Consider the following 27,220-nt stretch of genomic DNA (forward strand, 5'->3'; position numbering starts at 1 on the left):
AGTGTTTGAAATAACGGGAATTAAGTGACATGCAACGGTAAAAGGATGAAGTTAACTTCCCACCTTAAAGGGTTAGCGGCGCACACATATGCAGATTGAGTGAAGAACAACAGGACACAGTGCTACAATTAGTGCTGTGCCCTGTTGTTCTTCTCTCTGTCGCCGTATGTGTGCACTGTTAATCCTTTAGGATGATTTACCAACTAGCCCACCACGCCATCCTTGTTTACTTCTCAATTTTGCTTTATTGGTGGCAATAGGCGGGCCACGTGCTGTTTCCTGGGTGTTCCTTGTTCTTGTTGTCTCATTTAGCAATGCGCAGTTGCATTTGGGTTTCTAGAGTAATTGTTCTATACTAACCGGCTGACCATGGTGCGTCTTCCCTCGCAGTGATCGACTAAAGCGCCAAGTACCCGGCGGGGCTGTTCCAGGGCATGTGGCCCAACCTGGGCGCCTTCGACGAGTGCATTGAGACCGTGGCCCGAGACGGGAACGGCGGCAAAGTGGCGCGCGGCCAGTACCGCAACGTCTACGCCAAGATGGCCAATGACGCCTCATTCCTGGACGAGATGCTGCCTAACTTCATAACCTACCTGCTTCACAAATGTGAAAACAGGTAATGTCCTAGTGTACAGGGAAGATTTGTTTTTACTCAAGGCAGCAGGCACCATGGTTTCTTTTTTATTTCATTCTTTAAGCTCTCAAAGCAATGGTTGTCATGTCAGGAAGCATGCAGAAGCCTTCTCATACTAGAATATTGTGTTCGATATATTTTCGGTCAAGGTTGCGAATACAACAATCAAACCCCGGCCTTCAGTCCCCAGCGGCTGCGAAGCAATTGACCATGGCAGCGGTCAGACCTGTGACGCAGCAGAGGCTGCTAAGAAGCTCTGGATTTGGACAGGCCACCATTGGAATCTGAACCTGGCAACGTTTAACGCTAGTACGTTATCTAGTGAGGCAAGTCTAGCAGTGCTATTGGAGGAATTATCAGCTATTATATGGGATATAACAGCGCTCACTGAGTTTAGGAGGAAACATGAAGGTTGTACAGTGCTAAACACGGGCACATACTGTACTACCGAGGCCTAGCGGACAGACGAGAACTAGGAGTTTGATTCCTGATTAATAAGGATATAGGCGGTAACATACAGGACAGAGTTCATGCTGGTGTATATGAGAAAAATTCAAGGGTTTTCAAGGACTTTCAAGGCCCTGTGTGTGGATTTTCAAGGACCACATTCCCTGTTAGAAATCCAATTAAGACAGATGTTCAGGGGTAGACAAAGGCTTGGAATGGTGAGAATTCCCTGAAAAAGGGGATTGTTGCTGGAGCCAACAATTTCACAAGGAAACTTGTCTTCAGACAATACGATGGCTCTAGCGATATTTCCTTTTTCGACCGCTTCTCATCATTGTTTGTTAGAGTTACATGGATGACCACTTTCAATGTGTTAGAAGATGCAAACATTTACTTGCTAAAGATCCACCAAGCCAACACTCACTCAGTTCTTAGGTGGCCTCATTTTGCTTCTCCTGAATTTTGATGTCAATGTCCAAGATATCCTGCTGCTTGCTCTTGGCTGTCTTTCTTAGGCTGTTCGACTTCATCATGCAAGTCAAGTCACTGCTTGCCTCCGCCTTTTCTGCATAGAGTCTGCTGAAGCTGTCAATCCTGCAACAGCGGCTTCTGGTTTCTTTTTCTTCCTTCTGAGAGTTTCAATCTATTTATCAATGCAGCGTCTCTTCCTCTGTTTCGCTTCTTCACGCTCCTGCTTTATCTGTGTTTCCAAAAAGGCATGGTATTGGTTGCTCGCAGAAGCCACAGATCACAGATAATGCACTGTGAAATGTGAGACACTTCTTTCATGTTCTCTACTGAAACCTGGCGATTCACGCTGAATTCTCTCTCTACACTTGCTTGGCCATGACTAAGTGTAAGCAGCAGTTTTACAACCCTCCAAAGCTCAGCATTTGCGGAGGCATCCTTTAAAAGTTCATAGAAAAACTTGTCAAGTGTATGCGAGCTCCTTTCATATAGCTGCAACTCATGTTTGCACTCGTGTAGCAGCTGAATGGACTGTGCAAGCACAGTATCCCATGAATGATATGAATAGTGAGATGTTATAACCTTCAATGTCCACAGAATTTCTGCATCCATCACGAGTTCATGCTTCTTGCACGCATCCATCAAGCTTGACGACTGCGATGGAGCTGGCTGTGGTTCATTCGCTTGACATTCAGATATTGTCAGGAAGCTCCTTATCATGCAGCTACTCCTGGCGGCTTGCATGTGCTCTCTATGCTTTGCACTTTTTAGGTGGCTTTTTAGTGCCGACTCTCCCATGGCAGTGATGTCGAAACACTTATAGCAAACTTTGCATTTTACCATGTGCGAATTTGACATGTTCGGCGCAAGCCACTCTCGGTAGTTGTTGTTCAGCCACGACCGCTGAAATTTCCATTTTCCGGGCATTGTTGGCATGCATGTTTACTGGCACACACTACACCCCAGATTCACGAAATGTCACGATACTGCGGTACATGCACACCCAAGCACTACACGTGCGCTAAACCTCGCGATACAACCGCACATACACACATGAGCTCTACGCGTGCACAAAATGTCACGATAGAACTGCACATGCACGCATGAGCATTACATGTGCACAAAACATGATGATTCAACTGCACACGCAAGCTATAAACACACACAAAATGTCACAATTCAACCGCAGACACAGTGGTGGCCATTTCTCTACTCAATTGGAAAGTAACACAGGAAATGGGCGAGAGGCATGGAGGAAGGAAACTGAGGAGAGGCCCTACCCCCTTCGCGCGCTAGGAGAAAAGTGTGGAGGAAATGACGTAGTAGGTACTTTTGTTTTGCTGTTTTTTTTCTTTGCTGTAGCGGCCACGCCTTTCGGGCCACAATGGTGCCTTTGTTATTCTGTGCGCTCACACGTGTTGCTCCGTAGGTTTCTTACCGTGGCAAAGGCGCCGTGCGGGCAGGTTTGCGTCGGTCTCCGTGTTTTGTTGCGCTGCGTTATCTGAACCGTGCTCTACCTGATGTTGCTGTGGCTAGGTGGGACAGGAGGAACTAAAGTTCTTGAAATAAACGCACATGCAACACTGTACGCAATGTACCGCACCACAGCAATGACAACGGACGAAAAAATATCCGCTGGAAATTTTGCCCTCTTTGGCACAATCATGCTAATGTGCTAACGATTGTTTAGTATTGCTGCGGAGCGTGCGCGTCCCAGCAGACCGGTTGCGCGAGAAATGTAAACAAGAGAGGAGAGCTGGCCCGAGAAGCTGAGCAACGCCATGAGCAATACCAACTTCCTGCTTCACTTTAGCTTCACAAAGAGTGACGTCAGGGCCTCTCCTGAGTTTTCTTCCTCCGTGGCGAGAGGAAACGGTGAACAAGCCAGCGCCATTGTGGCCAGACGTTCATGAGCGTCCGCTAGGCACGTGCTTGCTTCACTTTGTACAGAACTTACACTCTATATTTAACAAAATCGCAGCGGGAATTCAGGTGGGTTGCAATTTTATCAAATACAATCACTGGAAGTTGATTAAAAATAAAAATTGAGGCAATTCAAGGATTTTCAAGGATCTGCGAAAATTCCAGGACTTTTAAGGCCTTGAAAACAATCTTTTCAAATTCAAGGGTTTCAAGGACCCGCATGAACCCTGCAGGAATTCTATAGCGTTAGAGAGTGGGTGGCAGGTCTTGTTGTCAAACTTAATAAGAGGTACAAATTCGTACAGGTCTCCGCGTCTACATCCAGTTATGATGACCCGCAAGTCAAAAGCTTCTATGAAGACATAGAATCGGCGATGGGTACAGTCAAAACAAAATACACTACTATACTGATGGGCGACTTCAATGCCAGGGTAGGCAAGAAGCAGGCTGGAGACAAGTCAGTGGGGGAATACGTTATAGGAATCGTAGGGGAGAGTTATTAGTACAGTTTGCAGAGCGGAATATTTTGGGGATAATGAATTACCTTCTTTGGCAAGCGGGATAACCGAAAGTGGACGTGGAGGAGCCCGAATGGCGAGACTAGAAATTAAATAGACTTCATACTCTGCGCTAACCCTGGCATCATACAAGATGTGGATGTGCTCGGCAAGATGCGCTGCAGTGACCATGGGATGAAATTAGCCTAGACCTGAGGAGGGAACATAAGAAACTGGTACATAAGAAGCCGATCAATGAGTTAGCGGTAAGAGGGAAACTAGAGGAATTTCGGATCAAGCTACAGAACAGGTATTCGGCTTTAACTCAGGAAGAGGACCTTGGAGTTGAAACAATGAACGACAATCTCATGGGCATCATTAAGGAGTGTGCAATAGAAGACGGTGGTAACTCAGTTAGACAGGATACCAGTAAGCTATCGCAGGAGACGAAAGATCTGGTTAAGAAACACCAATGTGTAAAAGCCTCTAACCCTGCAGCTACCATAGAACTGGCAGAACTTTCCAAGTTAATCAACAACCGTAAGATAGCTGACATAAGGAAGTATAGTATGGATAGAAATAAGCATGCTCTCAGAAACGGAAAAAGCCCAAAAACAGTGAAGAAGAAACTAGGAATTGACAAGAATCAGATGTATGCGTTAAGAGACAAAGCCGACAATATCATTACTAATAGGGATGAGATATTTCAAGTGGCTGAGGAGTTCTATAGAGATTTAACAGTACCAGTGGCACCCACCATGATAATAGAAGAGGGAACAATCTAGAAGAATTTCACATCCCAAAAGGGACGCCGGAAGAAGTAAGGAAAGCCTTGGGAGCTATGCAAAGGGGGAGCTGGCGAGGATCAAGTAAAAGCAGATTTGTTGAATGATGGTGGGCAGATTGTTCTAGAAAAACTGGCCACCCTGTATACGCGATGCGTCATGAGCTAGAGCGTACTGGGATCTTGGCAGAACATCCAATAATCCATAAGGGGACGCCAACGACCTGAAACATTATGAACCGATCAGGTTACTGTCCGTTCTCTACAAAGTATTTACTAAAGTAATCGCAAATAGAATCGGGAACACCTTAGACTTCGGTCAACCAAAGGACCAGGCAGGATTCCGTAAAGGCTACTCAACAATAGACCATATTCACGCTACCAATCTGACGATAAAGAAATGTGCGGAATATAGCCAACCCTTACATATAGCTTTTATTGATTACGAGAGAGCGTTCGATTCAGTTGAAACCTCAGCAGTCATGCAGGCATTACGGAATCGGGGTGTAGACGAGCCGTATGTAAAAATACTGGAAGATACCGTATTTACTCGCTTAATGATCGCACTCGCGTAATGATCGCACCCCTAAATTTTGTCGTCAAAATTCTATTTTTTTTTTATTTCCCGCGTAATGATCGCACCCCGAACTTGCCGCAGCGATATGTCGTGTGCTAAGCCTAGCGAATAATGATCGCGCTTACCATCTGTCGAATGCTACGCGAACGACTCTTTTTAAGACAAGCCAAGCGGCCTGCACGCACTAAACATTCTAAAGTAGATGCCTCATTTCATTACTTTCATCACTTTCCGCATTTCTGTGACAAAATGAGGTACAACCAAACTTGCCTTTATTATGGGTTGGCTTTATGATGGCTGATGTCAACAAAAACAATAAAGGCGCACTTCGATTCTTTTCATCTGCTTTTGCACTCGTGAGCACGCAACAAATCGCGCGCGGCAATGATATTAGCCACGTTTACTCCGATACGTTAAAAGTGTACCCTATTCATACGCTGACGCTTGTAAAACAGCTAAGATATTCGCCCACCCTTAGCGGAAACGTGCCGTATTAGGATAGTAGTGAAGACAGATGCCGCAGTTTCCGCAGCATGCCCATCACGTGTTTATATGTCACTGGCAGCTAAGCGCGCCCACCTGTTTCTGTCCACTCAAAGTGGACATGGCTAGGTTATTGCGCAAACTTGCCGATATTAACGATATTATTCATCACTGATACGGAAGAAACTGTTTCAATGCACGTAATGTACTCACGAGAAGAAAAAAACATCGCGTTCGGCGCGTTCGGCTTGCTCCGCCAGCCACCATTTTTGTTTTGGTGTCCCGCACCCGCAATCTCACATCTCGCAGCAAACGCGGGACGAAAAAAATTTTTTTTTTCGCGGGAAATTTAACCCGCGTAATGATCGCACCCCTGAATTTGCGTCAATTTTTCTGACAAAAAAAGTGCGATCATTATGCGAGTAAATACGGTATCTATACCGGCTCCACAGCCACCGTAGTCCTCCATAAAGAAAGCAACAAAATCCCAATAAAGAAAGGCGTCAGACAGGGAGATACGATCTCTCCAATGCTATTCACAGCGTGTTTACAGGAGGTATTCAGAGACCTAGATTGGCAAGAATTGGGGATAAAAGTTAATGGAGAATACCTTAGTAACTTGCGATTCGCTGATGATATTGCCTTGCTTAGTAACTCAGGGGACCAATTGCAATGCATGCTCACTGATCTGGAGAGGCAAAGCAGAAGAGTGGGTCTAAATATTAATCTGCAGAAAACTAAAGTAATGTTTAACAGTCTCGGAAGAGAACAGCAGCTTACAATAGGTAGCGAGGCACTGGAAGTGGTAAGGGAATACATCTGCTTAGGGCAGGTGGTGACGGCGGATCCGGATCATGAGACGGAAATAATCAGAAGAATAAGAATGGGCCGGGATGCGTTTGGCTGGCATTCCCAGATCATGAACAGCAGGTTGTCATTATCTCTCAAAAGAAAAGTGTATAACAGCTAAAGAGTACTCATTTGGGCTGGTTGGTTCATGATTACGAGCAATAAAAACAGCGCTAAACGACGGGACGAGTGAAGGGACACAGACAACAGCGCTGACTAACAACCAAAGTGTCTTTATTCCTTCAGTCATCATATATATGCTCCACCTCTATCTGAAACCACAGAATCTACAACATTGGGCATGCGCAGGGGAAACTGCAATTAATGTGATAGGAAAGCAATCTCCTTCGGAAGAAGAGAAATGGACAGAAGGCTCACACATGCTTCGCCACTAACGTGAATGTGGAATGCTTCGGATATAAGGCGTGCGCGTTCATCACGATATTTTGACAGATAGGGTACACCTTCGAAAGATGGCTTGCAGCCGCATTCATTGCAATGCAGTGACAACTGACTATCTTTTGCCCGTTTTTGAAATTTGTTGAAGTGCTCGCGCATGCGGTTATTGATGCAACGCCCCGTTTGGCCGATATAAAAACGCTTGCATGAAAGGGGGATCTTATACACCACACCGTCACAACAGTCACCAACAAACCTCTGTCTGTGCTGTTTTTTACAACTTTTTTTGTTGTTCTTGCTTACCCTATTGACTTGGTGGCACAGGCTACCTAACTTATTTTTGGCAGTAAACAGCAACCTGACGCCTGCCGTGCTGACAACCTTTTTGAGATTGTGCGCAACCTGGTGAAAATATGGTATAACCGCAACCATTTGCCGTGAGCGATTCTTGGATAGAGCAGCTGCCGACTGCTTTCATTTAAGCTTCGTTGCGAGGCTTTCAGCGATGCTGGTCAAAAGTGGTACCGAGAAACCTGCAAGCTTCAGCCTGGCTACTTGATTTTCGAAGCTTATTTTGACCTATCTGTCAAAATATTGTGATGAACGCGCACGCCTTATATCCGAAGCATTCCACATTCATGTTAGTGGCGAAGCATGTGTGAGCCTTCCGTCCATTTCTCTCCTTCCGAAGGAGACTGCTTTCCTATCACATCAATTGCAATTCCCCCTGCGCATACCCAATGTTGTAGATTCTGTGGTTTCAGATAGCGGCGGAGCATATATATGCTGACTGAAGGAATAAAGACACTTTGGTTGTTAGTCAGCGCTGTTGTCTGTGTCCCTTCGTTCGTCCCGTCGTTTAGCGCTGTTTTTATTGCTGTATAACAGCTGTCTTACCAGTACTCACCTATAAGGCAGAAACCTGGAGGCTTACGAAAAGGGTTCTGCTTAAATTGATGGTGGCGCAAGGAGCTATGGAAAGAAGAACGATAGGTGTAACGTTAAGGAATAAGAAAAGAGTAGATTGGGTGAGGGCAAAACGCGAGAGAATGACATCTTAGTTGAAATCAATAAAAAGAAAAGGGCATGGGCAGGGCATGTAATGAGGAGGGAAGATAACCTATGGTTATTAAGGGTTACGGACTGGATTCCAAAAGAAGGGATGTGTAGCAAGGGGTGGCAGAAAGATGGGTGGGCGACTGAGATTAAAAAGTTTGCAGGGACAACATGGCCATAATTAGCACATGACCGGGGTAGTTGGAGAAGTATGGGAGAGGCCTTTGCCCTGCAGTCGGCGTAGCAAGACTGATGATGATGATGATGATGGTGATGATTATGGCGCACCAAAGGCGGAAGTCGGGGCATCTACATTAACATCCAAAATGAAATTTGAACTGCGCACCACGGGTAAATTTAGAAGGCGAAACATTGTGGGCACGCCCCACTGCGCCATAGTCTCCACAGTGCAAGTCATTGAAGAATGAACGGGAGCACAGCAGGTGCTGCGTTTGATTGCCAATATCTTCGTTTCTGCTGAATGTATTGAAGTAGGCCTTGCGGCAAATATTTCTCAAAAACCCTATTTTCACTTCAAATGCCTATCTCCACTTTTATAAAAGTGGTTCATTATCATTATCGTCAGTATCAGCATCATCAGTGCGTTCGCAGGAGCCTCCACATGCTTTGGTCAGTTCCTGTACAGTGCTTTACAGTAATGTGGAGTGTTGCGCAACATTGTACTGTCATGAATAAAGGGTACATGCGCAAGTGGTGATCAAGGTGTAAGAGATAAGGCATCTAGCCTAGCTTCGGTCACCCGCCGTGGTTGCTCAGTGGCTATGGTGTTAGGCTGCTGAGCACAAGGTCGCGGGATCGAATCCCGGTCACGGCTGCCGCATTTCGATGGGGGCGAAATGCAAAAACACCCGTGTACTTAGATTTAGGTGCACGTTAAAGAACCCCAAGTGGTCAAAATTTCCGGAGTCCTCCACTACGGCATGCCTCATAATCAGAAGTGGTTTTGGCATGTAAAACATCATAATTTTTAGCTTTGGTCGAAGGTCGGTCTGAATTCTACTGTGTGCTCTTGTGTGAGTGGGAACCCCACACGACGGGAATGATGGCTCGTAATTATTTGTACATGCGCTGTGGAAGCACCGTTGGATAAAAGCAATTCCCGATGGGGAAAATAACGTTGCACTTGATATTAGTCAAGCAGAATTATTAAAATAGCATTTACTGACAAGCATCTACCATTGTGTGAGACATCGTTAAAATAGCCTATACATCGGATCGGAAAATTGGCAGCCCGAGAGAAGCTTCTGTCTTCCCTGCTGCTGTCATTTAAAAATTATCTTGCCGAGTGGACCAAAGTGCAAATTCGGGGTCTTTTTCTTGAAGAAGTGCTAGGAGCACTGGCACCAAGTTTCGACGATGCTTCCAGTCGAATGTTTATTTTTACATGCTCCCCAACGTGTGAAAAATTGTCCAATAACAAATAGTTAAGGTTCACGTGTCATTTCCCACGGTGCATGATGTTGCTGGTAGAATAATTCCAATGGAAATGTTTAAGAATGCGTAGAAAAATCTGTCGACCAAATTGATTGCTTTTTAGATGCACTAATGAGGAGTTTACGCATCCTGCGCCCGCACTTGAAGCGCTGAAGTTTAGCGGGCAGCTAAACTTCAGCGTCATCGCAAGCAACTGCACCCACAACCGCTATTGGCTGATTTTGTAATCATGAGAATATTCACAGTAATACAATGATTACTTATTTGAGTTAAATAAATGAAAAGTATATGTGTCTGCAATTCCAAACAGACAGAAAAACCAGTTCATATTTGCACAGCCAAAATACACACAAATGATGCACGTTGTGTATCTGCTGCATGTGGCATTCCAGATAAAAAGCATAGCATGGATACTGCAGCCACCATGAGCTGTCTCGCCACCGCGACATTCAACCTTTGAGCACGGCATTGCTCTCTTGCACCACCTTGCTGTCTCCCTCTTGTAGCTTCCAGCATGCTGGTGTAAATGAAATGATATAGAAAGCCGCTCATCGATCCGATAACCCTGTCTAAATTCAGCTGTGCTTGAAGCATACGAAAAGCTTTTGCGGCAGGAGATCCATGGGGGGGGACGTAATTTAATAATGGTGTCATTCTACGATTTTTTAGAAAAACATTTCTGGGCCTCTTTGAACACGGTATGGCACCTGGCCTGTGCACAATGCTCTCGTCAAGACACAGACCAATTATTATTACATCACGTGACGCTGGAAATCTGGAAACTCGCATAATCGCGTGCTCTGTCCTGCAGCTTTGGAAGCCCCCACTCTGTTTCTATTCCATTGGCGTAGTTCACAATTTTCCCTTACATGAATCTTCTGTTGCCTTGTGGCCTTCTGCAGAACTCATTTGCCATACTGTACGTGCCTGTACTTCAAGTTGCCGACTAATTAGGCCTTGCTGTGTAATTTTCTAGCCTCCTGGTTAGCTCGGATGGTAGAGCGACCACCCTAGAACAGCGTTGGTTCCAAGTTCAAACCTATGACCAGAATGTATTTTTCAACTTTGAAGCATTCTTTTTAGAGAAACCTGTACGAGTTTCCCTTTTCGCTAGATTTTAATCGAGTGCATGGCAATTTCTCCCTTTCATGAATTACTTGCGAGTACAAGCTCATAAACATGTGCACGGCCCTTCCATATCATCTGTAAAAAAACTTTTTAAATGTTTGTCTCTTTGAAAAGGTATGGGTAGGTCCTGCTTCAAATGTTGCAAACATAGCCACACGAACAGATGCAATAGGTTAAATGATGTTGACTAAACACACAAGATCTCTGCATTGTGTCTGGTGGTCGCTCGGGACAAAGGATGCTTCTCTGGCAGACATGCAGCTGTGGAGTGCTATTCACACTTCGTCGTTTTCTCAAGGCCAGGACGCTGGCAACTAAGTCAGTGTTATCCGAGATTGATGGTCAAGCAATTATGTTTGTACCTTCGGCTGTTCGACCACCCAGAGCTCACAAGCTGGTCATCATGGAGATCCCATTAGTTGATAAAGGAGCCAGTGTTGATGACTTCTTAGGGAACTGCGTAGACTTGAGGTTCCCAAATGGCCACGTGGTTGCCTCGTATGAAGGGGTGATTTTGCAAATGTTTCAACAGTTGTGATTGACCAAGATGAACAGTGAACACCCTCTACGAGTGCAAGAGGGAAATGAACCGGATAAAAAGCAGAGCTGGAGTATTGTGGGAGAGCCTCGGACATGAAAAGACTGACATGTGGTGGGCCATAGAGCCCTTCTTGTTATTGTGTAAATTTGTATATAGACCCTTTTTTCTCATCTCTGGGGCATCGCACTGGACCTCACTTTTCCCTGGCATGTGGCACAGCACCAACCATGGCACCTTTGTGGCTGCTCGGACCTCCCTACTTCACAGCAGTGTTCAACACTGATATCTATCCTGATGCTTCTAAATCAGATTTGCTCCCTACTTCCTCACCACTTCACCTCCCTACTTCACAGCAGTGTTCAACACTGATATCTATCCTGATGCTTCTAAATCAGATTTGCGCAGCGACAGCTTCCGACTACCGAGCAAAGGCACCCCGCAGGGTTCGGTCATATCGCCGTTGCTCTTCAACGTCGCAATGATCAAACTACCCAGCCTTCTTGACGCGATACCAGACGTAAGACACGCTTTCTATGCAGATGATATCACGTTATGGACAAGGGCCTCAAACACTGGAACACAAGAAACACGCCTACAGGAAGCAGTAGATACCATCGAGAGCTACTTGCACAAATGCGGCCTCTGCTGTGCTCCCGAGAAGTCCGAACCCCTCGTCCTCAAGTCAAGAACGAGAGGCAGACCACCCGGCTACAATGAACCCGATCCTAACGTCACCCTCAATGGAACGCCCATTCCAAAAGTGGAAACCCTACGAGTTCTAGGGTTACACATACACAAAGACGGGTCCGGGGCGGCCACCCTCCCGCGACTACAGCGAACGCTATCACAGCTCACGCATCTCGTCAGGAGAGTTGCAAGCCATAGAAGCGGACTTAAAGAACAGGACACGCTACGCGTGATGCAAGCACTCCTCACCAGTCGAATAACATACGGCACGCCCTACCTCGCGCTGAAGAATGTAGAGGTAGAAAAAATTAACATTCAAATACGGAAAGCCACCAAAATCGCCCTGGGCCTACCATCTACGGCTTCGACTACGAGGCTTCTCAAGATGGGCGTACACAACACCTGGCTAGAGCTAGCTGAAGCTCACAAAGCCAGTCAATTAGAACGACTGAAGCTCACGCCCACCGGAAGATCAGTGCTGCAACGGCTGAGCTACGGTGAAACCTTTATAGCCAGCACGGACCGAAAAGAAAAAATTCCTACAAACATCCGCGAATACCTGTGCATAGCCCCAATTCCACGCAACATGCACCCCACGTACCACAAGGAAAGAAGACAAGCCCGAGTGGATGCTCTACGGCGAAGACACAGGCAAGATCCGGACGCCAGATACACCGACGCAGCCAAATACCCGCAAAGAAACGCTTACACCCTCAGCGTCGTAGATTCTCAGGGCGGAGAGCTAGCGTCTGCCACAGTCCGTGCACAAAACCCCGAGACTGCAGAAGAGACAGCGATCGCCCTAGCGACTACCACGTGCATGGACGCAGCTGTCATCTTCTCCGATTCTCAAGCAGCCGTCAGAAACTACGCTAAGGGTGGCGTGTCAACACAAGCACTGAAGCTATTGAAGCACCGCAGTACTCCGATCCCCTACACCTGCGTGACATGGGTTCCTGGGCACGAGGGGCTGGAGGGTAACGAAGCGGCACACGCCGCGGCCCAAGGCCACACCTGCCGGGCCAACCCTTCCTACTCTCGAGACGCCCGGTCTGCGCCAGCGGAGGCAGAGACCGTACCCATCACGTACTCAGGGATGCTTCAACAGCAGGGTGTACCCACCACCTCACCCAAAGCTCAACAAAGAAGAAAGCACTACACTCAGAAGACTGCAAAGTAATACTTATATCCATGGAATCATCATGCATAGACTGTACCCAACGCTACAAGGATACCACTGCCCAATGTGCGGCGTACCGGACACCTTAGCGCACCTGATCATCGAATGTCCATGGCATATAGACAAAGACGCATTGCCTTCACCGAGAGACTGTTGCAACGCCAGACAAAGCGAAGACCTCATGGAAACGTGGGAGGCCAAGCTAGTCTCCAAGGACCTGGAACAACAATGACGTCTCGTTGCCAGGGCCAAGGAAGCAGCGAAGGCCAGAGGGTTCCTGGAATGAGGAGACCTCCCACCGAGAGTTGAACCAGGGCTTACCCTGGAAAACTGTTTCCAAAATAAAAGTTTATTCCTCCTTCCTCCTCCCATTTGACATCTATGCATTTTGTAGATTTTCTCGTGTACTAAAAACTGCATTCTTTTTTCTTTAGAGACTCATATATTGAAAGGCTAGCTTTCTATTTGACCATGCTTGTAGCAGTGGAGCAGGCCCTACATATTCCTATTCAAAGAGACAAGGTTTTTCAAACTTAAAGGGTCCCTGAAATGGTTTTTGGCCTATACATGGAGAGTGTATCGCCTGGAGTGCTTTCTCACAAAAATTTCCTGGCAGTGCATTATAATAAATCTGCTACAAAAAAATTTGCCCTCGTCTCAAGCCATGGTATTCCCCTCCCAGTTTTTTACCTTAAGGCCATGTCCTGCCTCCTTAGACACGTCATGCAGTTGACTTGAACTTTGTGTCTCCACATCTATATCTCTCACATTTCATCTCACTACTGTTATGATCGCAGCCTCAACGAGTTTACATGGATGCACTCACATTTCTCACAGCGTGCAGTCGCTGCAGTTGATTCCCTACACGCGTCTGCAATGCAAGAAGATCAGCACAGCATACTGCTGGTACCATTCATGTTTCTGCTACCAAAAAAGATATGTATTACTACACTTACTTTTCATGTGAGAATCCCTCCACATCCCATAAGCTGCTATCACCACTGCAATATTGTTAACCTTTGTCGCATTCTTTGTCCACCTCACCTGCTGTTTCACACTTCTTTCACAGAGCCAAACTTTTTAAAGAAACTCGTTATTCCCTTCCCTCGCGTGCATGTGCAAATGCACATGTACAGACAACAGCTTCAGCAGATGATTTGCATTCTCAGGTGGAAGTGTGTCATTGGTTTCAAGAAACATCTACATGCCTAACTTCTTTAGTTTTACTACATTTATTCTTTGTGTTTATTTTTGCAAGTGAGCACATTGGTATGTGTGAGTATGCTATTATACATAAGCTTAATGGGGCAGCATTCCTGATGATGTTGTGTGTGGAGGCAATCTGGTGTTCACTTGAGTGACATCACTCACCCATTCTGCTTAAAATGAGCAAAAGCAGCTGATAACGCAGGAAGTGGTGATGCTGTGATCTCCTAACAATAGAGGTGTTCAAAACCATCTTCGACGGGTATCAAATCCCACGACTTGTCAAGCCACATCGACAATTCAAGGCCCATTATCATCAGTGCGGTGCTCGGTGCGTGGTGGAATTTGAGGGATTGCCATTGACCAATTGCCACTGGAAATCGACGCCCACGTGACCAAAGTGGACACTATGTAGATAGCAACGCTTCTGCCGCGTGAGATTTGGAGCCGGCACACTGGCCGACATGCAGCTGATTTTCCTGTTGTTCACCCTTGTTGGTTTGCATTACCCTATTCGAGTCTCGCGGCTATTGTGTGCATTGCCGGCTCCTCCCACTATGGTGTTTGCTGATGCTTATTGTCGTAAACGAGCGCATGCCCTTCGAAGTAGGTCTTTTCTATTTGTCAACAGATTTTTGTATGTGTTCCTGCTTTTGTTGTTTTCCGGCCAAATCGAATTTAATCCGGGTCCTGTCAAAATGGAAATATTGCAAAGCCTGCAAAAAGGGCAGACTGCAATCTTGAATAAGCTTGATTCTATTGAATCCAGAATCGCCATACATGAAGGAATGATAGCGGACATAAAAGGCAGCCTTGGAGCAACTAAGAAACAAGTTCAGCACCTTGGTAGAGTAGCTGCAGAACATAAGGATGAACTTCGAACTCTTCAGAAAGTATTCAGGGATTCGCAGGTTAAGATTATTAACTTATAAAACAGAGGTTGGGGACAAAAGCTTTTGTTTACGGAGTGGATGACAACACGGCGGAAACATGGGACCAATTAGAGGAATTGATTAAAAACATTGTTGGCAAAAACTGGGAACTGAAGTTACATCAATACAAAGGGCACATTAGATTGGTGTATACCGAGAACAAAAAAGGAAGCCGGTTATTGTAAACCTCTCTTCATATAAAGAAAAACAAGAAATTTCGTCAAACGTGAAAAAATTTAAGGGGTCAGAGTTCAGAGTTGATCAGGATTATGCGCTGGCTACTCGGGAAGTGCAAAAGCGATTACGGGAATACGGTTAGGTGCACAAGGGCGAGAAAACAAAAGTTAAAGTGAATTTTGATAGGCTTACTCTTGGTGAAAAAGCTTACGTATGGGATGACGAAAAAAAGGTAGTTGCTCCCCTACAAAGAAAAGAATGATGCTTGCCTCAAAAAACTAACATGGCACAACCTGGTCGCCGTTTTAATAAACTGCAGAAGTGTAACGGATAAGACGGAAGAATTGGCAGGACTAATTGAGTTGGTGAGAGCTGACGTAGTTATTGGCACTGAATCATGGCTTAACCGTGATATTGGCGATCGTGAGGTGTTTCCAAGCGAATTTGTCACGTATTGTAGAGATAGACAGAGCCATGGGGGCGGTGTATTTTTACTTGTGCTAAGTTCCCTGAAATCTGCCACGTTAGACATCTCGTGTGATGGCAAGTCCGTTTGGTGCACAGTTACCCTTGATGATAATTCTTTGTTCGCCGTAGGTGCATTTTACCGACCACCGAACTCGGACTACAGTACACTTCAATCGCTGAATGAAATTGTCTCGAAAGTTTTAAGCAGACCTTTCATTCTTGCTGGCGATGTTAACATGCCAGACTTAGATAGCGTAATAGAATATGTGTAAGCAGCACTAGGTGCCATGTAAACATAGGAATTGAAAATATAATTGACAATTTTGGTCTTATTCAGTTTGTTACTTGCTCAACTAGGAAATAACGTTCTGGACCTCGTGTTCTCAAATTTCCCCACTTTAGTGAATAATGTCAGTGTTATTCCAGGTATCAGTGACCACATGGCAGTTGTTACAGACATTAAAAAGGGGAGTAGAAGAACCTTAAGTTGTGCAACAAGAAAGTTTTTTCTACTCAAGCATAGCTCAAAAGCTAGAAGATTATTTGCCCGTGTTTGAGTGCCTTGCTGAAAATGATAGTGTAAACGATTTATAGTTTAAGTTTAGGGATAAGGTGTTAGCCCTTGTGGATAAGTATATACTAGCGATACAAGCAGGCAAGATTAATAAATGTAAGAAGCCATGGATGACGTCAGGTATGTTGAGAGAAATCAAGAAAAGGCGACGAGTTTTCCATAAATTAAAGAAAACTGGAAGCAGTGAGCACGCGAAAGAATTACAAGCATTAACGGAGCAGTATAAAGCAAGTGTGGAAAAAGAGAGATATTTCATGGGGCTCAATAATACATGTAAAATGAAAACTATATAACCCCAAATCGTTCTGGCATTATATCGAAGAGTGCGAGTCTGATAATGTTGGAGTCAGCGAACTGAATTTTAATTATGTGGTTATAGTCGATGAGTAAGCTAAAGCCACATGTTTAAATAGGTATTTCCAATCCGTGTTTTTACTCAAGCCCATGACGCTCCTTCCCAACTGCACCCAAGCATGTTTCCACTGATGCCTCCAGTGGTACTGAGTGTTCGCGGCATACGTTGTCTTCTGGAAAAACATGACGAATCCAAAGCAGTTGGTCCTGGTGGTATCTCTTCACGTGTGCTGAAGCGATGTCCTGCGCCCACTTCGCTTTATCTTTACACAATTTACACTAAGTCTCTTTCAACAGGCACTTTACCCAATGATTGGAAAGTTTCCCAAGTTGTTCCGGTTCATAAGGGTGACTCAAAAAAAGATGTAACAAATTACCGGCCCATTTCATTCACATCGATATCACGTAAGCTTTTTGAATATATCCTATTTAAGCACATATAGACCCATATTACAGATAATAATGTTCTGATAAATGAGCAGCACAGTTTTTCACAAGGGCTTTTCTTGTACCACGCAACTTCTAGAGCTATTTCATGAGCTGGCTTCCAACGTTCACGCGGGTGGGCAAACAGATTGTTTCTTTTTAGGTCTTCGAAAGGCCTTTGACACTGTGTCGCACTTCCTTCTCCTCGACAAACTGCAGGTTCTAAATTTTTACCAACATGTACTAACTTGGATGAACAATTACTTGTTCAACAGACGTCAATGCGGGCTTTTAAATGGGGAAGTGTTTATCCTATGTTGATGTCTCATCAGGCATGCCACATTGCTCCGTCCTTGGACCACTCTAATTCTTTATTTTTGTTAATGATATTTCTGTGAGTATTTCATCGCGCATACGTTTATTTGCCGATGAGTCTGTTTTATATCGGCAGATTAGGAACGCAAGTGACGGCGTTTCTTTGTAGGACGATTTGGATCCTATTACGAGGTAGTGTGTGTGTGTGAAAACTTCTATTGTAATGAGGTCCGGAGGCTCCACTTCTTAAGCCAAGGCGGGCTGCTCCCACGTTGGCACTGTCAAGCCAAGCCTTTCATCGACATCATGGGCCCTCTGGACGGCCCTTAGTTGGTCCCGAAACAATGGGCTTTGAATCCTTTTCTCCCACTGTGTCCATTCTTCAACGAGGTTGGGGAGAGTCGCGTCACCCCGCCAGCATATGTCTGATTCCAATGATGCCATTACAATCGTTGCAGTCCATCTTAATCTCCCTCTCTGGATATATTTTATTAATGGGGTACGGTGTGGGATATGTACCCATTTGCAATAAGTGCAGTGAGACTGCCTGAGCCCTGTTCAGTTTTGAATGTGGCAATGTGAATTGCCTGCGTCCTAAATAGCGCCAGAAGTGGAAAATGATGTTGAATCCAAAAAAGTGCGTGCACATGCATGTTAAAAAAAGAAACAAATAGAAACAGCTTATGCCATAAATATGTATGTGATCACTACCGAACCAACATGCAAATATTTTGGTGTTGTTTTATCACATGATTGTTCATGGATTGTCAATATTGATTGTTGTTGGTAAAGCAGCAAGGGCTCTTAACTTTATCCAGCAGAACCAAAGATAGGCACCCCAGAATTTAAAGAACACTGCCTACCTCAAATCTGTTACGCCGATTTTGGAGTACGCGTGCCCTGTATGGGACCTGATGCACCAGGTCTATAGATAAGCTTGAAAAAATTCAGAATAGAGCTGCGCGGTTTGTTTTAAGGCGGTACAAGCGGACAGAGGGCTGTACCGCTATAAGAACTGAATTGGGTTGGGGCGCCTTGTAGAGTTCCTTTGTTGGTTAGTGTGATGTGTGTGGATCTCGTTTACCCTATACCTATCGTTACTGTTCTGTTTGATAAGAAAGGTCTTATGTCATTGTATGTTCGTTCTCCACATCCAGTTTTCTCAAGTTCCTTGAGAATAGTTAGATGGGAGATAGTATCGAAATTTTTTTTTGATGTCTAGTGCTAGGATTATACTATCCTCGCTTCCATTTCGTGGATTGAGTGCTTTCTCTCTTAAGAGTAGAAAGATGTCTTGCTTTGAAATGTGTGGTCAAAAGCTGAACATGGATTGTCGAAAGACTCCCCAATCTTTAATTTGGCACGTTTGGACTACCTTCTTGAAGTTTTCCTATGCATTAAGTGAGTGATATAGGTCATAGATTTCGGATGTTATTGGGTTTTGCTCGTTTTGGTGCGAGAATTATGTTAGTTTCCTTCCATTTCCGTGGCACTGTGCCAGGGTTCCATACATTTTCATTAAGAAGTCTGTTAGTTGATCTAATGTGCTGTGATTTAAGTTGCAAATGATAGCGTTCGTGATTAGATCACTACCTGGGGCAGTGTTCTTTTTGAATGACTAGTGCTGCATAAGCCTCTGCCACCCTTACAGGGCTATGAGTTTGTAATTTTTTATACACCAGTATGTCCGTGACACGGCGTCTGTATGGGGTGTCTGTTTTGTGTTAAGATAAATTTTCTTGAAGTGTTCTACGAGTTCTGCATCTGCTCCCTCTAACTCGCTGCTTATCTCTTGGAGGGTGGTGTTCGCTACTATTTTGGTGTTTGTGGAGCTCATCATGCTCCTCAAGATAGCCCATGTTTTTTGGTGTGGAAAGTGCCTTGTAAAGAATCGCAGAACTGAAGCAAGAAAACTACCGTATTTACTTGCATAATGATCGCACCCCTGAATTTTGTTGTCAAAATTTGATTTTCTTCCTTTCCCTTTAATGATCGCACCCCGAACTTGCCCCGGCGATATGTCGTGTGCCAAGCCTAGCTAATGATGATCGCGCTTACCATCTGTTGAATGCTGTCGAATGCTATGCGGACGACTCTTCAAGACATACCAAGCGGTCTGCACGCAACGAACATTCTTCAGCAGATGCCCCATTTCATTCCTTTCATCACTGTCCCGCACTTCCTTGAAAAAGAAGCTACAACCAAACACGCCTTGGATTTATTATTTGTAGGCTTTATAGTGGTTGTGGTCAACAAAAACAACAAAAAAGATGCCATTCGATTCTTTTCTTCTGCACTGTGGGAACACAACAAATCACCAGCAGCAACGATGGTAGCCACGTTTACACTGATACGTTAGAAATGTACCCTATTCATACGCCGACGCTTGTAATACAGTCAAGATATTCGCCCACCCTTAGCGGAGGCGTGCCGTATTTTTTTCAGGGCTAAAAATGAAGCTCTTTCTGTCAGCACTACTCTTACCTTAGGCGGAAATGTCGTAGAAATTACAAGCACAGTCACAATGACGGGAGCACATTTGAATGAATTTATGTTATGGGATTTCCGGTGACATTGTTAGACTTTACGTCGCAACCGCCCGGTCGTTTCTCAATGACGGCGACGCACAATTAAATACGTTCAGTGCCAACGTAGGGAGTTCATTTCAAGGCAGCGCACTCAGGATATGTCGGACACGATGTGTGGAATGACGGGAACGTAGCGGCCGCTGATAATCTGCCATGCAGAGAAGGCACAGCACCCGACGGACAGGGTGCCGAACGACCACTGCTGCCACGCGGTGCGCCTGCGTCAGCAGCAGTACAGGAAGACAGTTAGGCATACGGGACTGTTTATTCGTGCGCACACGAACAGCTTACGTGCCTTCTAGCTTCCTGCACGAGGAATGGAAAATCAAGGACCGCTGCAACGGAACAATATATGCACGAATGCAAAAAACAAGAAAGCGACCTAATGCCGCTCCTGTTTCGCTACAGTATTGCAAGGAAGCGGGCAAGCAGTCGGGTGAGAAGGACAGACACTGAGGAGCACTCGCACCAAATTTAACCGCTGGATTCAGGCTTCTCATTTTCGCCCAATAGCTTTTGCATTTTTTGGGCGCTTTCTGACCTTCACGGCTCTTCCTTGCAAGATATGCCAAATTGATTCTTTTCTTTTTTTTTAATTGTGCGACGAGCTCGTACATTAGTTTAGATTTAAAAATGTCGTCTTAATGAGATAGTGGAAATATAGTACCCCAAGTGGTGGCGCTTGAATTTTTGATGTCAACAATGTTGGTTTGTTTTATTTTTTGTTACTATTTTTTTCAGTGTTTTCGAGGAAACTAGGCCGCTGCCACGACACGCAGACACGTTTAACGGATAAAATGTATTGTTACTTGCAATTATTTTCAAAAATACATTTGAAAGCAGAAGCAATGATTTAAAAGATTCCCAGGATAAAATCTTGCACATGTTTTGGATTATTTTCGAACAAGCAGTGTCACCTAATTGGGCTCTGTTATGCCAAATTAATTACTGATCACCCTGAACGTAATGGTAGCAGTACTTGGAATAATAACAAACTCGTACTGCCTAAAATTTACTCGAACTCTGGAAGATTATGTGCATTTGCCTCCTCCATCTACGACACACACAAACAGGACGGAAGTAGTTGGGCTGAACACCACCACCCATTTCTGCATCATTCCTGGAGCAGCGGGGGACGTGCTGAAGTTCTGAGTGGCTGTGCTGGGGTGAGCATCAGGAAGAAACGAGCGCCCCCAGCCAATCGGCACTTCAGCAGCGGACAAAATGGACATGTCTACCAGGTGGACACTTAAGTAATACTCCCCCCCCCCCCTCTTTGTGGGTAGCAGGGTATACGCATGCCAAATTTCCTGGAATATTTTGGTAGCATACATAGCCACCAATCGCTCACCGGAAAATCATTTCACTTTCCACCCATTTTGGCTTCAAATCTCAAGTAAGAAGGGCATGGATTGCATCGAAGAACACTGGGAAGTTTTACTCTACTACTGTGCTATACCGCACTGAAATATAATGCGCTGTCCTATATTGCTATTTCCCTGTAGCACGCTTGCAATGTGCTACACTGCAGCATAGAAACGCATTTTACATGTGGTTGTCGTTCTTTTTGCATCAGATTCATATGCTCCCCAAGAAAGCCTTCGTGCCACAATTTAGTTCTTCACAACGAGTGAACGACACAGAAGCAGCGACAACATGTAGCCCTCTGCACTATAGTAACCCTCAGACGCTGTCCAATGTGCATCGGTCGAATGTGCCTAGCACATCGCAGCCACGAATCTAACTCTTCGCGTGCAAAACTCATCGGCGAGGCATTGTCCACTCACCCTTTGAAGAGTAGAAGAATAATGACACAGACGAAGAAAAGCTGGAAGTCGGTCGATAGGTACCACAAATGCAAAAAGCACTCCTGTTACAAGGTGAGAGAGACAGAGAGAAAAAAGGATATATGCATGATTCAGTTGTCTGGTGTAAAATAGATTCCAAGTTTCATGTAATAATAAATTATAGAACCTGTATTTTCGGCAAGTGCCCAAACCAACGTTAAGTATTAATGTTGCTCAGTGGCATGATGTTGTGGTTTACCTGTTACCTCGTTTGGCACTTCCGTTATTTTGCTGGAACATGTTGATGGGCATGAACTGCGGAGCTGCCTGCTGCTACAGTGGCCGCATAAAAAAAAAAGAAGTGCTGTTTCTATAGAGAAACATTGCCTTTCACGACTTCATGGCCACACAGGCAACCACACCGGTCACACGTTGCTACTACAGAAAGATCTTCGTCAAAGTATGCGTCATATGACAGGAACTATACCTTTTTAAGTATTTGGTTAGAGGCAGTAAAGAACATGGTATGCTGCATTCTGACTCAGCAGCCAAACTAAACCAGTTGTCCAGAATTTTCGGGATGGCACACATGCTTTGGCGCTGCTTGGCGTTGGCCGGTGATGCTTCTCGAGGTGAACAGTGGTGGCAGCAGATGCTGCACAGTGAGGTGCTGGCGGACCAACTCGGGGCTGTCCAGAGCGCCCGTGTGACGGCAGAGGGGCTCGGCCTCTCTGTACCGATGTGGGAGCGGCCCGCATCAGTCCCAGACTGATCCCTCAGGACCTAAATAAAGTTCTTCATACCTTACCATACCCAGTGTCAATGGTATTGCGCTGCTGAGGTCAAGGTTGCAGGTTCAATCCTGACCTTGGTGGCTGCGATTCCGATGGGGTCGGAATTAAAAAAATGCTCGTGTACATTGCATTTGGTGCATGGTAAAGAGCCCCAGCTGGTCAAAGTTATTCCGGACTACAGCACTATTGTGTGCCTCATAATCAGATAGTGGCTATGATACGTAATATATCCAGAATTTAATTTTATGTTGCAGGTGCTTTCTACGCGAAAAGGCGAAAAATGCAACAGTTTGTAGGCAAGGTACAGATTTGTAGGGTCGAACTACGGTAACCACAAATTCGCGTACAGCAAATTATGCTTTGTGTCGACCATGCATTGTTCTTTTAGTGACACTAGTGCAAAATAAATTTCTTATTCAAGAAAAGGATATTGCCCTACGAGCGCCTGCTACCAGTGCCATATCACCCGCAGAAGCCCTTCTCTTTTTTTTTTTACTATCTTGCAATCGCGTGGCAGAGCACGCTTGACAGCATGTTCGTAATGTATCTTCACCGTTAGGCTCAATGTGTTGTCTGTAAACAATACATAAAGCCTTACGTCAGAGTAGGGCATAGCGTGAAAATTATAAAATAAATTCTGCAGTTTGTCGCGCCGAAACCACCATCTGATTATGAGACACGTAGTGGGAAGCTCCGGAATTATTTCAACCACCTGTGGTTCTCTTTAATATGAACCCAATGCATGGTACGCAGGTGTTCGTGCATTTCGCCCCCATACAAATGCTGCCGGCTCGGCCTTGATTTGACCCCGTAAATGCTTGCTTAGCAGTGCAACACCAAAGCCGCTATGCAACCATGGCGGATTGTGGCAGAGCCTGAGCGCATGCGGTGGTAGGGCAGGAACGGACTGTGTGCAGCCCTTTTCTGCTTGCACCTATCTCTCCTATACTCCAATTCGCCTATGAGTTTTTTAGGAAAATGGCTATCCTAAGACTTCGATCACTTCAGTGGCTGAATCTGCGGCCAAGCACTTGAAGATGAAAAACAAGGGATTGCGAAGTGTGGGACGAAAGAAAAAAGAATATGGCAGTTATGTCATATGTACATAGTATTTCACACAGACTGAGAGAGGTTGCGGCAAGAAACGACGTCAGTTTGGTTTGTTCTGAGCCCTGTAGGCTTGCAAAGCTTTGCATAAGGGTCTTGCACTAGAGTTTGCGAAGGAATGTGCGCAATACGAAGCATGTCAAGAAGTTTTGCATGTACAACGCATGTGTAGTGAATTGTGTTTGGCTGAAATGTGGCAAAGTTTACAGAAGGCCAACTAGCTGCTATGCGAGTGATCGTACGCGTCAGCAGGCTAATCTGGTACCCACAAACACGGGGGTAATCTTCCGCTACATTGTAAAGCGTGGGGGTGCACTCCTTTCTTCAGCAACATATCAGTCGTAGGCAAGAGTAAGGCTCGGCAGGAAAGAGAGTTGATTGAAACCTGTAATATCTATAAACTTGGCATCTAGAAATGTGGAAACACACCATCGACGTTCCCAACCAAGAAGCAGTTTCAATTTCTGGATCAATGTTGCCGTGTTAGATCAGGTGATTACTGTTTATATGATATGCTGTGACTTGCACATGCTCAGTACGGACATGGGGGATGTTGCTTTCAACAATAAAGTTCAGTTGTTTGTCCTGCCACCTTCCTGTCACTTTGTCTATGTCGGCTTCTGATTTTTGCCCTTAAAATTTGCTGTAATTCTCCTAGTACAAAATTTGAACATGAAGCGTCCTTTTATTTTGCACTGCACAAGAGTTCTATAGATCAATTGCCAGATATATTTCAAAGTGTGCAGCCTAATTTTCCTCGTCGTTGACTTCATAATTTGCTAGCTTGCCTTTCGTGGGGAAACATGCACTTTAGGAACGATGGTTTAACTTTAGACGCAGAACACAAGCAGCAGCTGCAGTAAAGTTTGAACCACCAAGACTAACAAGTAACAGACCATTTTGGACATCACAGTACAGATGCGACCTTCTGTCTGCATCAACTTGCTCGAAGCAAGCGCCCCTCTTCCACCCTTTCACCATCGAAAAACTTTGAGCGGGAGGTTCGGAGACCTATGAGCGAAAGGTTTTCGCCAGCAGCATTTTTTTGTAAAACTTGAGGCAACATTCGTAAAATCATAACTCAAACCCAAAATCGTGAAGTTAACAAAACATTCGGGAGAGTTGGCAGGTATGTTATTAGAGTACCAGACTAGAAAGACTGCAAGCGCTACCGGGTTTTCGAGACTCAAGGTGAGTGTTGTAGTGCTTTATGATGAAATCCAAGGTCTGTATTCACAAAAACGTTCTTATGCAACAACTGTTTGTATGAGCAAACATCAGTCAATTGCAATGTCGGAGTAAAGGCGGCTGGCCAATACTAAACAGTATTTAAGAACTAAAAGCCAACCAAATACGGGCCCAGGATAAAGTTCGTAGATGAGGCATTTTGAAGAAATGAATAAGCGAGCAATCTAACAAAAAGACAGAAGAAACTCAATAAAAGAATGTCACAGCATCGATTCAAGAATTTTAGAAGCAAGCATATAGCGACTGGCTAAAATGTGTGCCCTTATTCACACGAAAGCTTTTACCCCAGAACTATTCGGAAGGGAAAATGGCCACCAAGCCCGTTGGTGGATATGTCATTAGCGAAGTTGGCTAGGCAAAATGCACTTACGAAACAAAACCTTTGCAAATTCGCCTACTGATAATTCTTGCCAGTGCAGTCTAGAGAAGATAAAATGATCCTGAAGGATCGAATAACCAGACATAACCAGAGTGGGCTGGACGGAGCGGCAGCCATGCAACCGCTTCAAAACCTGTTCTTGTTTGTTGTACAGATTCTGGCGTTCTTCGGCACGTGGCAGCCCTTGGATTCCTTTTGCGAAGCTATCGTCCTGCCTCTATCACCATGTTACGTCAGAGGTCAACACTATGGCGGAAACGCCACATCATCAACCCTTGACACGGCGTACAGCTTGCCCCGACTTGGCTGGCCATTCCCATCGCCTATGGCACCAGTCAGCCGGACGTACTTAAGAGCGACGCTTTCATCGGGCCACTTCAGTGGGCTGGACGTAGCGGCAGCCATGCAACCGCTTCAAAACCCGTTCTTATTTGTTGTACAGGTTGGTAAACACCCGTCGTTGCACGCTAAGCGATACAGTAATATCTGTCTGCTGCTCTTCCCAGGCCCACTGGTGATTCTTTGTGATTTTTTTGAGTGTATAGATGTTGTCAAATTGCTTATGTTAGCTGGGGATGTGGAACAGAACCCTGGTCCTCGAAAAGAGATTCTAGACGCCATTGCGGCCTTTTCGGCTAAAAGTGACGCACGCCATACCGAGGTAATAGGGATGCTATCAGAGGTCCGAGCTAATCAGCAAAAACTTGAGGTAAAAGTTTCCAGCTTAGCCAGTAGGCTCACAACAGTTGAATCCCTGGTGGAATCATATGAAGCAAATCAGAATGGTGTTGATCTACCGAGAGTAGTCGATGAAGCTGTGCGGGACCAAACTGCAGCAATAACTTCTCGGTTGGATGAGCTGGAAGACCGCTCTTGCCGTGACAACCTTATATTCTACGGGATTCCTGGCGTCCCAGCTGAGAACTGGTCCGAATCTGAAACTAAAATTCGAAACTGCCTTACTAGTTTACTACAGATAACTCTAATAGACGAAGCCATTTCCTGCGCCCACAGGCTGGGTTCCTATGCAGTAAATAAACACCGGCCCATAATCGTAAAATTCTCGTCCTCAAAACTTAAGCAAAAGGTTTTCACTGAGCGAAAAAAATTCAAAGGTTCTGGCATTTCTGTTAGCGAAGACTTCTGCCGCGCCACACGCTTGTCACAGAAAAAATTGATTGAATTCGGAAAGGCTAGCGGACAGAAATACGCGCTACGGCTCAACCGTCTACAAATCGACAAAAAAACTTACGTTTACTGTCCGGTAACTGATCGTGTGTGCGAAATCCACACAAACGAGCTTCGTTCAACAAATTCTGTCCCAAATGCACCTTCTGATGGCCCTAGCAATTCGCAAACATAGCGGAGTCATGGTCCGGTGGCAAAAAATATTTCTCTTTTGTATTCAAATATTCGCAGCGTATGCAACAAGCGGGATGCTTTATGTTCTGTCGTTGACACGTGCAGTGCCGATATTGTTATCCTGACAGAGACATGGCTTTCTAGCAAAATTGAAGACCGTGAAATTTTGGAATGCGAGGGTGTTTACCGTTTCTATCGACATGACCGCGATGTGCGGTGTGGTGGCGGTGTACTTATCGGTGTTCGTGATTCGAGTACCGCTGCTGCAATTGAGCTTGCCTCACCATTAGAGCTAGTGTGCACGCGCGTAGGCTTCGAACGAAAAAATTTTATCATTTGCGTCGTTTACAGGCCCCCTTCCTCACCTAACACATTTTGTTCAGACCTTCACGATG

At 45.2% G+C, this 27,220-nt stretch overlaps 1 protein-coding gene across 1 annotated transcript; it reads left to right on the forward strand.

The window, feature by feature from the left end:
- Positions 1-434: 434 nt before the first annotated feature.
- Positions 435-26,836, forward strand: LOC139051796 (uncharacterized). Its single transcript, XM_070528786.1, has 3 exons — positions 435-616; positions 11,551-11,758; positions 25,906-26,836. The coding sequence occupies exons 1-3, from the start codon at positions 435-437 to the stop codon at positions 26,824-26,826; spliced, it is 1,311 nt and encodes a 436-aa protein (XP_070384887.1). The 3' UTR covers positions 26,827-26,836.
- Positions 26,837-27,220: the final 384 nt, after the last annotated feature.

This window comes from Dermacentor albipictus, unplaced genomic scaffold, assembly GCF_038994185.2.
Source record: "Dermacentor albipictus isolate Rhodes 1998 colony unplaced genomic scaffold, USDA_Dalb.pri_finalv2 scaffold_14, whole genome shotgun sequence".
NCBI lineage: Eukaryota > Metazoa > Arthropoda > Arachnida > Ixodida > Ixodidae > Dermacentor > Dermacentor albipictus.

Excerpts from the sequence above, each read along its gene's own strand:
- LOC139051796 (XM_070528786.1), top strand. The coding sequence starts at position 435 with ATGTGGCCCAACCTGGGCGCCTTCGACGAGTGCATTGAGACCGTGGCC. Across the intron at positions 617-11,550 it reads CTTCACAAATGTGAAAACAG|ATTTGCTCCCTACTTCCTCA; the intron begins GTAATGTCCTAG and ends CTTCTAAATCAG. Across the intron at positions 11,759-25,905 it reads TTCTTGACGCGATACCAGAC|GTTGGTAAACACCCGTCGTT; the intron begins GTAAGACACGCT and ends TTTGTTGTACAG.